Source organism: Anastrepha ludens, chromosome 2 (genome assembly GCF_028408465.1).
Source record: "Anastrepha ludens isolate Willacy chromosome 2, idAnaLude1.1, whole genome shotgun sequence".
Taxonomy (NCBI): domain Eukaryota; kingdom Metazoa; phylum Arthropoda; class Insecta; order Diptera; family Tephritidae; genus Anastrepha; species Anastrepha ludens.
The window spans coordinates 102,776,592-102,794,078 of NC_071498.1; the positions used below are offsets into that span (position 1 = coordinate 102,776,592).

Consider the following 17,487-nt stretch of genomic DNA (forward strand, 5'->3'; position numbering starts at 1 on the left):
TGTTGGAGTTGAACTCTATCTAAATTAGTGTCACCGAAAACGCGCGTTAATGAAGTCACAGTTCTATGTACATTTATGTAGTTCTAACTGTCCACGCGACCCGACAAGGCAGCTGCAAGGGTAGAATAGCATATTTTACGATCCTTAAGATATTCGCGCATAAGTTTTCGGTCTTCGCGTATACTATCGAGACGTTTTCCTCCTCTTATTATTTTTCTCCTCCACAAATCCCTAATAATATATTGGACTCCATACCCCGAACATCTCACCGAATTACGAATCTCAACCTTAGGCTACCTTTCCTCACTTAAAACTTTGATTCTCACTCAAAGTTCACTTTTTTAGGCATTCCGATAAATAGAAATTATTTATATCCGCTTAATGATTTTGCACTAAAGATTATTCACACATTGCTTACCCTATATGAAATGCCAAAATATGATATATTGTGTGTACCTTTAAAAATGCAACTTTTTAGACTTTACGCATCAAGTGTGCCATGGCTCTTCTCATAATATCATTTATTGTTGTAACCAAACGGTAAATACACTAGTGACGCATGTGCAAAAATCAGTGGTCACTTTGTTAGCCATATTTGAAATTACTTTTATTTTAGTGGGGTACTTAATACTTTTGGCTAAGGCTGTTTATGTAGTATTATATAGAATTCGTACATGATTTTTTTGAGTAGGTTTTTCAGCTGTTAGGAAAAACTTTGGTTTTTATTTACATGCCCACGGATTCGAAATCGGCACTTCCGAATGGTAGTCGCACACCAACTCATTCGACTACGGTGGCTGGGAAGAAATAGTTCAACTATAAATTAATAGCGGCTAGCGCGAGTATCATCTATGCCCGAAGCTATATTTCGTAATGAAAGTAAAGCGTCATGATGTAATTAATTAACAATAAATTTGTCACAAAATAGAATTTCGTAAAAAGAGCGGGATTTTAGTTTGAAAACTATGTAGACAGAGCACAAATAAAAATTTATTTTGTGGTAAAATATAAGTTTTCATTTCAACTTTGGTCTGATGAGAATTAGAGTTGATGGAGAATGTGCATAATTAAAATGTTATTGGGAAGTTAATAGAATGTAATTGGAGATAACTTGCTGACATGGATTTGTGACACTAAAGTAATATTAATTAACTGATAATAATACAAGTCGAATGAAATACAGTTAGCTTACCTTTTAATTTTTGAAATAGTATATGACATCTGGCTATTCGTTCAACGCGTTTATTGTTATTTGAGTTTGAATTTGAATTTTTTTGATTTTGATAATACATTTGCGAAATTTGTTAAGAGACTGACATGTTACAACAATACATACATACACTTTTGTAAGAACTGATATAACAAAAATTTACTTAGGAAACTACGCGTGTTTGGGTGACTTGCATGTGGTTGAGACACCTAATGGGAAAGTATTGGTTTCGTTGCACACATCCGCTTTAAATGAATTTTGTCAGCTAATTCCGTAGAAAATTTATTGCGCCGATATTATAGCTTGTATAAATATTTTTGGCCACGTACAAAATTTGTATTAGTTTTCACATTGTTGATATACGTATACATAAAACTTAATTATATAATTGGGCTTATACATTTACATGAATACAACGCAAACTACACATTTTTCAACGCCACATTTAAGTAAATTTTACACTTTAGTAGTTTTGTTTGTTGCTTTTGTTTATTTAAGTACATACAAATACACATAAAATACAAGTATATTTGAGCATATATATATACGAACTAAAGTACATTTGTTATTGTTGTTTTTTGGTTTGTATATTAGTTTTTTTTATTTCTGTTAATAATTCCATCAATATTATTGCATTATTCTTGTTTTTAGTCTTATTATTGGTACATATTATTATAATTTTTAATATCTTTCAGTTTACTGAGCTAGTTTTTGAGATTTTTTTCTTATTACTTCACTGCTGTTCTTATTATAATTATATTTTCGCTTTTATTTTTATTTTGTTTTCGTTTTTATATTTATTTTTTTTTATTTCTTTTCATATTAAATTTAGATATTTTTCCTATATGCTTTAATTTAGAATATTATTATATGTTTGTTACTCTGGTTAGGGATTTATTATATTTTTTATGCCGTTAGTAGGCATTTGTCGTGTTAAATTCGCTAAATTTTTATCAATTTATTCACATGTAACATTTACAAAATACATTCAAGTATATAGGTATAAGTCTCAGATACGCCTAGGCATCACAAGTAATAATTTTTGAGCTTTTTGAGTAGTTTTTATGTAGTTTTTTATTCTTATTTTAATTTTTTTTTTAAAACAGTAAAAGTTTATTTTACTAATTTTTATTTTTAATTCCTGTGTATGTTATATGCATTTTATTGACATTGAATACATTACTATTTCTCTGCTTTTCTCAGCACTTTAAGCGAAGTTTTTTAATATATTTAATTGCATATAATTTAGTTATATTTTCTTTCTTTTTGTTCATTTAAATTTTTCCTCGTAGTTATGTCTTAGCCAATTTTCCTCGTTTTATTGTTACTGTTTCAGAATTTTGTAATGAATTTGTTTTTATTCGTGTTCACTTATTTGCATGTTAATTACACTTTTGTATTAGTAGTAAAACTGGATAGAGACATACATAGAATCGGCTAATAAGCGCACACCTGCGAGTAACGTATACGCCATGGTGTATTAATCAACGTATAAACGACGAACATTGGTTGTACTTTTATGTATATGAAAAACACTGAACTGCTTATTAATTTTTATGGAACTGGAACTATTTGCTGCTTTGCTTTTGTACATTGTATTTGCTTTAATTTAGTTAACTATTTATTGTGTTGACAGTTTGCTTTTCTTCCATAATTTTCAATATGGATTTTTTGTTTACATGTTTGGATTTTATGCAACTTTTAAAAAATAACGAAATACACACATTTAGCTACTGAATTCTTTTAGACACTTTGACTACTTCGAAGTTTGCTTCATTTAAGATTGCTGTGTGTGTTTTTTTTTTTTTTTGAAAACCGAAAAATTGCTTCTGTTAACAAGTGAATCGTGCACGGAGTTTCCTTCATTTCTAGATTTTTTTGACGTTTTAATTGTTATACTTTTTTTAAACTTCTCTTTATATTTTTTATTGTTGCTGAGCTGGGAAATTCATCGTTACAACTGATATGATTTGACTTTGTTTATATTTTCAATTTGCTTAGGAATTTGAGAATTTAAAACACTTTACTGCTTATAATTGAAATTCGAAAAAAAAACGCTGGGAAAGTACTTTAACAAATTAAATAATTTCACTTTGCATTTGGAAATATGAATATTTTTGTTTGCTAGTTTCGCAAAAACGACGTTTTTGTAATATTAAAGATTTATTATATTTTGGTTTTCAATGAAGTGGAAGCGACATTCGCTGGTGACATTTAAGAAGTTGATTTATTCATGCAAGATCATGTTTCTATGGAAGATAAGCTAAGAAGTCATTCAGCTTTGTAGAAAATAGGTACCAGCGCAGTATCATTGCTTTTAGCGCACTCTTGAAGTTTTTTGCGTTTTCTTTTGTAGTAGACGCTGCCCAGATGCAACCGCCCATCAGCTGTCAGTCCATTAATTTTAGCGTTGACGCACATTTTCTAGCGTATATCTTTAATTTTTAGTAAAAATTTGCTTTGGTGTTGTTTTTACATTACTTTGCTCTGAGGTGGCTAAATTACTTATTGCTCATCGATATTGGCTTTAGCGCCAATGAGTGCTTGAAGGGTTTTGCTACAAAAAGTTGCCGCACAGCTTTTGGCTTCTGCTTCATTTCGAGGCCTAAAAATGCAACCATTCTAAAAACTACATGCATATTACACACCCTTGTGGTCAATTTTTTGTTTGTATAAACATCGAAATTCTAACACTGTTATCAAAAACACTACAGTCATTTAATTTCTTTTACTAATATAATATTGACAAATATGCACATTTGTTATTTAATGAATTGTAGGTTAGAGCTTATTTAATGTTGCTAACGCAATTTATGTTGTAACATGTTGTAGTTGCTGTTGATTAAATTGATTGTTTTTAGTGTACTGAATTTAATTGCCGATTCTTGAATTTTTGTGATATACATTTTTTTTTTCTTAATTTTTTTCTTCTTCATTTTTTAGTTTCCAAATTGTTCCAAAATTTCATATGTCTCTTTAGTTCCACTTCACAGCCAATTTTTTTTTCTGACGATGGATCCGATTGTGCGTAAATGGTGTTCGTGTGGATGCTGCTGGTTGATGTTGTTGACAACAATGATTCGTTTGGTGCAACTGTTGTGTATGGCTTTTGATGATTAATTTGTGAAAAATTATGTTCCAAACCAGTTTGATGTTGATGTTTTTGTTGTTGCCTACGGCGCTGTCTGACAAATGGGGGCATCAATGGCACTCGTCGGTCATCGATGGCGATCTCTATGTCATTTAACAATATTGATGTGAACTCGTTTGCTGTGGTCAATAATTCAATTTTGATATTCGGTAACAACTAACAATTCGTCGAGGGCCTTTGTTATCCATCTGGGAAGTTTCCGGGTCCCAGTTGAAGTTTATCTCACTTAGGCTCACCCATCGTCTGACCAACGACTATGATGATCACAATGAAGACGGCCAGCAGGACCAGTATGCAACAAATGGCGACTGCAACCATGGCGCTATTACTCATAAAACTGTTGCGCAGTAGAAGAATTATTGGTGAAAGAGAATTATGGCGTGTAAGCGCTAAAACGCTTTTGTAATGTACCGAAAAAGGTTTATACGGTGGTGTTTAATCAAGCACGGATGTACTTGTGAGGTTTACAAATTCCGTTCTTCCAACTCAGGCGCAAATTGTTGTATATAGTTAAAGTCAAATTAAGACAAAAAATGTTTATTCAACAAAAGTATTAAAAATTTTGTTTGCGTGTTGACTTTTTGTTGTGTTGTGCTTCTATTTTTAGCAGCAATAAGGAAAGCGTGTGGGCTGTTGGTAGTTATATTTATAGAGTTTGTTGGTTTTGCTTTTGGTTACTGCAGGTGTACGCAACAGTCGTAATCGTATCAGGCAAATCTCATTTGGTCTGAGTTTTCATTAGAAGTAACTGTTCTTTTTTGTTGTTTTAGCTTTTGTTAGATGGTTTTGTTTTACCATTTTTTGTATGAAGCACTCAATGTTATTTTTGCTCTTTATACAATATTATACTCGTAAGCACAGCACCGTCTTAAGCAAGCTTTGAGTTATTTTCTTTGCGATAATTAATAGTTATTTTGGCTATGGTTTTCACCTATCACGCAAACGTGTAAGAAATAATTAGTTTTTGAATGAATTTTCGGGCAAAATATTCAAATGGTATGCCGGAAGTCAGCAAGTTATTTTTCTGCACAATAAAATTGCAAGCTAAAATGCTTCAGTTGAAGGAAATTAAAAGAAAATTAAGAAATAAATTCCATATTTGCACATACATATGTTAGAACGTAATTTGGGAAACTAAATGACTTTCGCGAGTTGACCAACTTAGTCGGATTTTAACGAAGTAGAATAAGAAGAACTCTTTTACCCATACGCAGTCATGGTGAAAATAAAAGAAGCACAATATTTTAACCAGTTTTTATCACTTTTTTTTTCTTCTTAACACTTTAGGGAATTGATGGAACTGAAATGGCTGGTCATCTAGCTAAACTTGCTCCTAATTGGTCTTGAGCCTTTTTGTGCTCTTAAAAAGGCCACACTAATAAATTTCTCAGAAAGAGGAAAAGACAATCTACCGGTCAGCGACTAGCACAACAATTCCTAACGCCAGACAAAGAAATTTTTGATAAGCTACTTTCGTTCAGAAGAGTAGATTTAGGACTTTTCACTGGTTACTTTACAGACCGCTGTAGCCGGAGATATCACTTCAACAAAATTGGTCTCTCTGAGATCATCATCTGAAGATTCTATGAAAAGGGCACAGAAAATTCAGAACATCTTCAATGTGAACGTCCTGCACTAAAGTATTGCCATGCATCCATACATATTCTAGAATAATGAGCCCCAGAATGCGAAAAAATTCTTAAAAGGCTTTAAAATATAGATAAAATATATCATAGCAAAGATCTCTTTTAGTCGCAGTGCGCAGTATCCTAATAATAATAATCCTAATAGTAGTTTTTTATTTTACATATTTTTTTGTAAAAATTTTATTTATGTAACAACAAGTACAAGCTTTTCAAAATGTGCCATCAAATTTTAATACAACAATGCACAAGTTTGAAGCACTTAAAATTCCTCGTTGATTTTTAATATTTTTTTCTCCTGACGGCGGGGCACATTTTCTCCATAAAGGGATGGCACGATATTACATGACCCATTATTTAATTTCGCTTAATATATCACACATAAATTGTAAAAGGAAACAATAAGAGTTAAATAATTCATAATTTAAAATGAAAAATTTCGTCTTTTAATACTAAGAAGTTTCCGACCTGCCAGTTCTTAAATAATAAATTGCAATAAAAACTTAAGCCCTTGGAGTATTAATATAATGTAGCGATACGTCGAATTATTTTATATCGGTTTTTTACCACTCAGCGTAATATTAGGAATGACCCGGATTTATATCCCGCCAAGCGTCGTCAGTCCATAGCATTCCCTCTACATGTATGGGGAATATTTATGCTGCTACAATAACAGCCACACTTGAAGCACTCTGTACTTTAGTTCTGTCGGGAGTGCGACAAAATATTGTTATGAGCAAGCATATATAGGAACCTCACGTATAATGTTATTGCAAATTTAAAAGCAGCGCTGGCTCAGGAAATGTATACCAGTGAACCTAACTGAAAGTAATAAGTCGCTTATGTTGTTAGCCATACTAGCAGAAAAATTAAAAAAATAAAGCAGCCGAAAGCCTCTGCTGCTAGCGCTGCTTTTGCTTAGTTTACTTATAATTTTATTATCATGTAAGCTTTAAAAAAAAAAAAAAAAAAAAAATAAAAAATAAATAAATAAAAAAATAAAGTCATACATACTACTACAGAATCTTTTCAATATTTTCGAAAGTAATGCTGTAAAATTATATGATTATTAGATTTTTTTCACGAAAAAAATGTCTTATATCTCTGCTATTTCTTATTTTTTTTGATCTTTTTGACCACAAATATCTATTAAACTTCATTCAGACATTTTTGTGTGTATAACAAACAAAAAATCTTTACTCACTACCATCAACCCATTTCATAAATCTTTAAATAATCGAAGTTATGGCGATAAGCTCAATTTGTTATAAACGTTGTAAACAACAAAAGCAATCAGACGACATGGCGTGGCACATTTTGGTGACGGAATTGTTTGACAGTTAGTTTTGAAGTTGAGTGTGGCAGAAGACCACTTACACAACACAGTGAAAAATGGTCAAAACAGCTACAAAGTCGTTTTCGTTCTTTATGTTTACTAAAGTCACCATTTGCGTCAACGGTCACTAATCCAGCACGCACATGACTCAGAGCGAAATCAACACAGACAGTAGATGGATAGCCTTGAGTTAACGCTCAAATTTTGTTTTTGACACTTTAGGCACCCGAAGCATGTGATAGCCTTTGTGGGTTAAGCAAATATGTAAGTAGTGCGAGTATTGGTAGAAAGTATGTCACAAACACTCTGACCCTTAAAACTCACATAGAAACCACAGAAAATACAAAAGCGATAAACAAACACAAATAGCTCACATTTTTTTAGAAGTGAATGCCAGTGTATATACGTTGTGAGAAGGTATGTAGATTTGATTGTGTGAAGTGTTCAAATGATAGATGCTGGGCCAATGCTGACGTAGAAATAATTCAAGGAATAATTGATTTATTGTGGCAAAGCAGTCCATCTCGTACACGTATGCGAGTATACACATATAGATGAGAATATGAAGATTTGTATAGGGTTTTTCAGTAAGAGCGCTTCAACTTTTGAACTTTTTTGAATAAAACACAAACGGTTTGACTTTTTTAACTATTTTTTTTTTTATTATCGAGATTGAACATATACATTTAAGTATGAAATTCGATTTCTTTTGCATGACCACCGCGTGCACGTTTTACGAAGTCCAATCGTTGCACCCAATTTTCGACCACTCTTTTGCATAAATCGGCCGAAATTTCAGCAATTTCGCGTTCAATATTGGCTCTGAGCTCACAAATCGTCGCCGGCTTGTTACTGTAGACCAATGACTTCACATAACCCCAAAACGGGACGGCTTGTTAAATGGACCGTAAAATGGCCGTAATGCTCTTAAAGTAGCAGCAACAGAACGATTATTTTCATAAAAAATTTGCACGATTTGCAATCGTTGCTCAAGTGTGTAGCGTTCCATGATGAAATGTATACTAATGAAGTTTACAAATGATAAGCGAAAAATAAAAAAACATTGCGTCGTTCGCCCTCCCTATCGGAAAAAAGTTGAAGCGCACCTATTGAATAACCCTATATATATGAATATTGTTTAGCTTAACTACTTGTTTGCATGTATGTGCTTTAATGTGACCATAAAATTACGTATGCGAGCGTCTGTCAGTCTACCAATTTAATTGCTCTTCTCTGTTACTCCAGAAATTTCAGTAGCTTGCATAACAAGACCTTTCAGTTCTACAGTAAGCAATGGTAGTTTCATTGTCAAAGGCAAAGGCATCAGTAACTCGCACACAGGCATTTCAAAATGCTGCGATAAACAATTGCCTTGATTTGTGATCTCAATTGGCAGTTGTCGGGGGGAGACGGGCTTCAATAGGATGCTGTTAAATGAACCGGCTATGATTTAATGTGAGGCGATTTATGTAGTTGTAGGTATGAAATTCTGCTGGCTGCAAATTTTGAACATTGACATTAAGGCGGATGAATATTAATGTTTTGCATTAGTGGGAAAAATATTTAATTTTTATTAAAATTTAAGTTTTGAATAACTTTTGACGTTTCATGTTGGCGTCATAGAGCGAAAATTTCCAATTTCCAAAATGCATTTTTTTGCCAGCGAAAATGTTTGGGTTTTTTTTCAAGGATATTCAAGCATAAATTTAGGAACCCAAGTTTCTGTAATTTTATCTTTAGGTAAATTTTAATTTAAGACCTTTGTTCAATTACAATGACTTTCTCCTTTCCTCTGATATTCATAGTGAAAAAATTCTAAGAATGTCTAACATCGATTTTCTAGAAAAATTGTCTTGATACAGATTTCTTAGCTCCCATCCGAGTTTGTTCAGCTTGCCTAATGTTTGCCTTGCGGTATGAGGTCTTGAGTTGTGATGGTGAAACAAAACTTTGCTTCTATTCACTAAAGACGGTCGATTTTTGTTAAGTGCCTCATTCAGGTTTAATAGCTGATGGGAATAATAATCAGCAGTTATCGTCTGGTTTGGTTCCAGAAGTTCATAATAAATAATACCGGCCATATCCCACCAAATAGACAGGAGAATCTTCTTGGGGTGAAGGCCATCTCTAGGGGTCGATTCTAGTGTTTCATCTTTATCTAAACATTGGTGTTAGCGAACAGGATTATTGTAAAGGACCCATTTTTCATCACCAGTAACGATACGGTTCAAAAACTTTTATTTTCAAGCCGTTGCAGCAGCTGAGAACACACATTCACTCTCTGCTGAAGGTTGGCGACGGAAAGTCTATGCGGAACCTATTTTCCCAGCTTTGAAACCTTTCCCAACTGAATCAGGTGCCTGTGAACTGTTCGATGCGATGAATTTAACCTCGGAGCTATTATATCGACTGTCAAATTTGGCTCAGCTTCCACGAGCTCGAGCAAGGCGTCGGAGTTAAAGACTTCAGGACGACCAGCGCGCGGGGCATCCTCCACGTCGCAATTACCACTTCGATATTTTGAAAACCACTTTTGCGCAGTCCTTACACTCACATTATCCTCACCGTGAACAGTTTTTATTTCTGTAGCAGCAGTTGTTGCATTTTTACCACTTTTATGAAAAAATACAAAATATGCCTTTTATACGCCTTCGAAGATTCCATTTTTTTAACAACACCTGCTTCTATCTGCGATTAAAATCACTTATTGAATGCACAATATATCAAAGAAAATATGAATAGTTCCTTTATATTCCGCGAATAATTTTTTGTATGCAAAAATCGTAGAAAAGTGAAATTATGGGTAAAAAACGCACGAACTTATGGACTGACCTGATATAATTGGCGTGTACACCCTTTTTGGATGTTTGGCCGAGCTCCTTTTCATATTTATGGCATGCGCCTTGATGTTGTTCCACAAATGGAGGGGCCTACAGTTGGCATTTCACCGAGATTCAAACCTACGTTCTCTCTTGATTCCGAATGATAGTCAGGCACCAACCCATTCCGCTACGGCGGCAGAATAAAGAGATCGCAGAGATTTCAAAATCATAATCAGGTATCTAGAAAGTATGGGAGTATGGGATCATGGAAACGAAGTGAATGTGTAGGAAAGCTAATGAGAGCTCGGTGCTTCGAGTTATACGATAGGCAGGATATGAAAGGTGTATATTCCATTTTAGAACGAATGATGTGTAAAGAAATTTAAGAGTAAACGAGCTTACAAATTCTGCATATTGCATAAAGCACATTTTTGGAAGTCATGCTATTTGGGACTGTTAAATACCTCAGTAGCGTAACAATCGCATAGTTATTATTTTCAAACACAAACTCGTAGGTATTTGATTTTGTTTTACTTTCTCTAATACCCAACCTATTAATTTGAAATCGGTGATATTTTAATGTCATAACCGCATAAATCGCGAACATTACAATACTCTTAAGGACAGAAAAGAAGATAATACAATATGTATAGTATAAAAACTATGAAAATGCAAACGAGGTCAAAAGAAGTGTGCAGGAAATAAATCATTTCGGATATATTTTTCTCACCCATGGCCTAACTTTTTTTTTTGTCAGGCTAACTAGCAAGTTCAGCACTCAGACAAAATTAAATCCATTGTACTGCACTGGGGTTTCCTTTTTAGTTTTCCTTACATCTACTCGACCTCCGAAGAAATTCGAGTAGATCTTGTGGAGCCAAGGAGCCAAGGTGGTCGCTTCTTAACACATCAGTGTTAAACCTGATTCGAGCGAAGGTCGGGCAGACGCATAGAAAGTGGTTCGCCGTCTCATCCTTCTCTCAACATGCTGGGCTGAGTGCACTATCTGAGATACCCAGCTTTTACATGTGCTTTGCCCATAGAAAGTAACCTGTCATCAGTCCCACCAGCTCCTTACAGTCCCCTCTGCTTAGTGACAGAAGTAACTGCGCCATTCGATCGGACATGACAGGTAACATCAGTTTTGTTCATCTGCAGCCTCTCTCAGCCTGCCAAGCTCGCTTGTGGGTTAGAGTAACCCGTTTGCTAACAGTGGCTTTGATGGCTGCAGAAGGGAGTGGCAGAATGGACTCCGGGCCAAGGTAGTTGGCCCATTCTAACTAAAGAGTCAGGGATCTGTTAACTTTACTAATAAAATGTGAATTTACAATGTATTTGTTGGGGAGGAATAATAGTTGGATAGACCTTAGTATATACTTATTTCAAATTATCTTTCAACCAATATGTTTTGCACTGCAAGTGGTGGCCAACACAATTCAGCAGCTTATCTAGAGGAAGACGTTCAATGGGGTCGAAGGAATGAGGAATGATTCGCATAAAAATACAAAGATTATGGCATTTCAACGAATGTACAATAATAAGCTATGTATTATTGAGAAAAGTCACTGAAACTGCCATCGCTGTCTCTGCGCTTCGTTAGATTTTTGCCACTCTAACCAACCCCAAATAACGATGCGCAGTCACATGGTGTATTCGAGCTGAGTTTTCCTTTAGTCATATTCGAATACATTTTTGATGCCGCTTGTGCCAAAATTATTAGATTTTTGTACAGAAAAAAGATCTCGTTTTAAATACATTCTGTAGATCTACCAGCTATGACTTTAAAAATATTTTTGACAATCCACGGAAGAAAAAAAAATAAACCATTCACAACGACTAATCCAAACATATGCCTTTACTTATTTGTTTTGTAGGCAACGCTTTATTTTTTTCTAATTGAGGAATCCACAGTTTTATGTCACCTCTGAAAGGCAGGTGTTTTTTTTGTGAGAAGTTTAGGTAGGCAGGTGAAATGGTTAAGCCCACTTCAAAGGGCTGTAAAACTACATACACGAATTTGTTCTAAAAACTCTGAGGTCTAAATTTTGATGAAAGTTTGTTGATTTTCTTCTTTAATTTGCACACAGTTCGAAACCTGGATTTATGTAGTTTTTATAGCAAAGTGATATATTTTTGTAATTAAATATAAATATAAAAATTAAATGAGCAACAAATAAATTGTCCAAACTTGACAATGAACTATGCACAATAATTATTTAACGCAGTTTAAATTTTAATGAATAAATAAATATTTTTCGAAAAAAAAGTCACCTGTTTTGAACCAACCTCATATGGTGTAATATGTCAATAAAAGGCAAAAGTAGAATTTCTAATAACCAAGTTAAGCTTTTCGAAGCTAACGCATGAAATTACATGCAGACAAATTTAACTAATGCGGTCAACTGCAGCATCAGTTAAATTTGTGATACACCTTTTCAACAAAGAGCTTTGAAAAAATGAAATGAATAAAAGAAATTATAGAATACATGACTGGTCTAATGCCGTACAATACTGAGAAACCAAGAGTAGTAATGAATTCGCAAGTTCTTCTATGCAGAAAATTTACAAAATTTTGCCTTTTTCGAATCATTTAAATTCTATGAACTCTTTGCATGCCTCCCCGCTTTCTCTGCTGAAATTACCAAAGAATGGTAGACTGCATAGAGCACCACTTGCAACGAACAACTTTCCGCTTGCCAAGCACAATGTCAAAAGTCAAATGTGCATTAAAATAATTGCACTTGTTTAGTCGCACCTTGAATGAAATTGTTGTTGGCGGGGAAATGCAAAAAAAATATCCTGTGCAAATATCCATGCTGCAGAAAGGTTTTTATGTATTTGGCTGTATACGAGCATACGACAATGTCACAGGCAGCACCGAGATGTTCACTACCAAACTAGCAGACCTTTTATTTTATTTTAAGTCATGGCGTATACGCAATATTTTGCACGCGCGCGTTCAATGGCAAAGGCAAAGGCAACAGATGACGGCCACGACAGTTGTAACAGCTGCAGCTGCTGTTATCGCCTTGCTGCATTTCAGAAATATATTTTTAAATTTTTAGTTACTTAGAAGTGCGTTGAAGCGCAGGGGAAATTTTCCAACATCAAAAGGTGTAAAAATAGCGAATGAGTGAAAGAGATGAAAAATGCGATAGCGGGTTTTTTGCGCTGCTGACAACCAGTCGTTTTTGCTGTTACTGTCAAGGTTTCGTTAGCGCGTGTATGTTTTTGTTGTTTGCTCGGTCTTACAGCGGTTATTTAATGCCAAGTGTTCTTTGCTAAAATATTTTTCTTGCACATATCCTACTTTTAGCTTTTGTTGTGGATATTTAAATAAGTATTTATAAGAATATAATTTCTGACCTTATGCTTTGTATAAAAATTACACAAATCATACAGCTTTTCATGTTCTACTTAGTGGAATTCTATTTATAAAGATTGAACAATTTGTAGCGCGGGCTCAATTGTGGAAACGTTTAAGAACTTGAATTTGAATTTTTCACAACTTATTCCTCACGATAGCACTTAAATTCATTGTAATTGTGTATACTCAGCGCATTATGTCTACGCAGACTATTATATTTATTTTAAGTATGAAATACCACCTTGGTGAAAAAGTTCCCGCTCTTCATGTCGACGACATCGAAAACTAATAAAATATGATAAAATATAAAATGATGAAAGCATGAATAAAGCAAAAGAAAAATTGATCAATAACCGCAAATTAACCACCATAGAGCTGACAGAGGATTGGAGCATCGCTTGTAGATCTGTTCAGGTCATTGTAGTTAATGATTTGTGCTTGCGGCGTGTTGCTTCAAAGCTGATCCAAAGAACCAAAAAAAAGGACCGCGTTAATATCGGCAAGCAGTTCAGACAGAGAAGAGAGGTGCGAATGAACTACGACCAAAAAATCACGTCGATTTCAGTTTAAAAAAAAAAAACGATACGGTTTCTATGGATTACGTTCATGAAATTGTACACTCCATATTGTAGCCAGAAGGTTATACAATTAAGGACAATTATATATATATATATATACATATATACATATTTGCCAATTTATATAATTGGAACGTACACCCTTTTTGGGTGTTTGGACGAGCTCCTCTTTCTATTTGTGGTGTGCGTCTTGATGTTGTTCCACAAATGGAGGGACCTACTCTTTCAAGCCGACTCCGAACGGCAAATATTTTTATGAGGAGCTTTTTCATGACAGAAATCGACCGATATTAGAAAAATGTTTTTCTTAATTTTGTGTTTCACCCAGATTCGAACCTATGTACGTTCTCTCTGTGAATTCCGAATGGTAGTCACGCACCATTCCATTCGGATACGGCGGCCGCTTAAGGACTAAAAAAGGACGAATAAAAAAGCAAGAGATAACAACTCGTGAGTTTTGCACCATGATAAGACTCCGTTGCACAGTGCCATAGTTATCCGAGAATTTTTGACAAAACGAATAGCATCCAAGCCATCGAGTTCAACTGGTGTGGCTGCCTGTGGTTTTACCTCTATTCCGGATTATTTTCTGTGCCGAAACGAAGTAATGGACAAATGGAAGACGCCTTTGATGGCTATACCGAAAGAAGAGTTCCAGAAATGTTTCGATAGCTGGATTAAACGCCGGCATAAGTGCGTTGCATTTGATGGGGAGTATTTTGAAGACGATAATATTACTTTTGACGAATACATTTATATTTTAAATTTTCTGAGAACTTTTTGATCAGGATGATATCGTACATATACTGCGTTAGCACAGAGATTCATTGAGAAATTTTGACAATTTATTTGTTTCTCTTTTAATTTTAATCTTTTTTATGAAAGTATAGTTCATTCTAATACAAACCATACAATTAAAATATTCACTCTTTTTGCAAATTAAATAAAAATTTAAAAAATTATAATCAGAATTTTCAAATAAAATGCACCATCGCGTATATAAACATTAGAAATGGTTTTTTAATGGCGGTCGCTCCCTGGCAGGTAATGCCAAACCGAGGAGTACATCTCTAAGATGAAAAAGTTTCTCACACAAACTATTAGTCATTTGAAGGCGTCATATGAGCCTTTTAATTTGGTGCGAAAATACGATATTAAAATAAACAGCATTGCATGAAAATCTAAGCACTTTTTAAGAATGAATGCACTCCGGATAGTAAAATTAGGGATATTTCACGAATGCTAAGCTGTCTACAGACGGGTGGCAGTTGCGAGTAGTGAAAGGCCTTTAGCTGGGAGGATCTGAAGGTTAGCTGGGAATAACCAATAAGTAGTCCCGGACAGCGTACAGTGGCTAGAAGAGGAGAGTCTCAGGTAGGTTTTTGGGTTGCAACGAACTTCTTCTAAATACTGAGTGCCTGGGATTCTCCTAGCTTCATGGCGAGCGTTTTGACGCCATTCATTCAGTAACCATATATGCTAATAATCTATGTTTTGATGCATAACTAGTCCCTCCATGATTCCGTAGGCTCATATCATAGGCGCGGTAACGGAAGAAAAGTTTAGAATGACGATAGGAAACGACATACTGATATGTATGGCGTGTACCCTACAACCGAGTAGTCATTGAAATATAGAAACGAAGGACGAACAAAATGTGTATCCAAAGTTTTTTGAGAGAGGAATTTTATATTTTATAAAAAACCTTGATACAATTTTGGTTTCTAATAGCTCACAACTATAGTATAATAAAATGAAAGTTTGAAGTGACTCAAAAATCGCATTGATTTTAGGATTATGTTTAAAAAGTTCGAAATGCACAAATTTTCTGAACTTTTCTGAATTTTCGTACGAAGTTGAGGAAATCAGATTAATATGGATTTTTCCAAAAAATTAACTATATCTTTATTGAAAATTAGTTTAAACTAAATTTAAAGAATTAATTTCAAGATTTAAAATGGTGAGGAATACATTGGGGTTTTTTGGATGGGCGTACATACATTTATATTAGTGGAAACTATAGCAAAATCATAATTAGCTGTGCCAACAAATGTTCCGTTGGCAAAAAAAAATTATGCTTCACAATGTAGTAATAATTAGCACACATAATCCGCATGCAGAATCTTTGTCAATCAGTGTTATTTTCTGTTTATTTCTTTCAAAGTTATGAAAAGTTATTATTGGTGCATACCCACGCCACTGCATTCACAGACAGTTATACGCAAGTAGTTGGCAAAACTTAAATTTTAAATAAACAACACGTCTATGTATACAAATAGAAATTAACTCATGAACAAATTTTAATTTTTAATAGTAACATGCCAATTCAAAATTTGAAATACTGCTTGCACATTTGTATACGAAAATGTAACTACACAATTTAATATATACAAAATTTTGTTTTGAATGATTAACTTTTCAAATATTTCTAATCAGAATATGGAATGTGTTATGTTCTTTTTTGTTGACGTAATAATTCAATGCCTTCTATGGAAATTTTTCCTCTAACAGCAGCATTTCGGCTGCTGATGATTGACTTTCTGGTACATTTCTACCATGAAATTATGTATCCTAAGTACCATATGCAGCTTGGAGCCGGCATTTTATTTGACTCCTAGAAATAAGAATCAAAGGAAAACTAGATTTAAAGCAGAGTAGTGTACAATTTTCGGTCGTGCCCAGATGCAGAAAGATAAATATTTTCTAGAGGAGCACAAAACCGAGAAAAAACTCCTTGATTTTCATCTTGCTCTTTAGAAAGAACGTGAATTTGTAAATATGTATATACCAATGTGTATTGTCGGTTGAAATTATTAATGTTTAAGTAATTACAAAGAATGATCAAATATATACGGAAGTGCTAGATTAATGTTTTAATAAGATTTAAGATTTTAAAATTCAAAATAAGATGACTCGACTTCTTAGCGGCTTAAAAATTGATAGAAAAATATTCAAATTCTTACTTCAACGGCTAATTTACAACTTCACTCTTTTGACTTTCGACAACTTTGGTGACTTAACGACTTGACGACTAGACCCTTTTGACTTTCGATAACTTGACTACTTCCTTGGGATGATTGAACGATTGCTGACTATTTAACAATCGATAGTGTTACCACCTTCTTACATGTATACGAAGAAAATCGGAGTTATTTGTTAGGTGTACACGTACTATTACGATCTCACACCAACTCTTCCTCTTCTTCATCTAGATAGCTTTCGCAGAAATCAAACTAAATTGCAATGAATTCCATAATTTTTTTATCACATTCAAGCAAGCGAATATGTAAAAAAGTTAAATCATTGGCTCAGTCTTTATTAATTCTAAACAAATTATCTTCTTATCCAGCCTAATTTGCTCTCCGACTTGATTTAGACAT

General features: G+C 34.0%; 1 protein-coding gene across 3 annotated transcripts in view; it reads right to left on the bottom strand.

Annotated features, from left to right (window-relative positions):
- Positions 1–2,976: 2,976 nt before the first annotated feature.
- The window catches only part of LOC128854957 (uncharacterized), a 34,596-nt gene continuing 20,085 nt past the window's right edge, over positions 2,977–17,487 (bottom strand). For all 3 annotated transcript variants that reach the window (XM_054089486.1, XM_054089485.1, XM_054089487.1), the window contains one exon: positions 2,977–5,292. In XM_054089486.1, the coding sequence (XP_053945461.1) occupies positions 4,584–4,694 (111 nt within the window). In that variant the 5' untranslated portion in view covers positions 4,695–5,292 and the 3' untranslated portion in view covers positions 2,977–4,583. The remainder of the gene's footprint in view (positions 5,293–17,487) is intronic.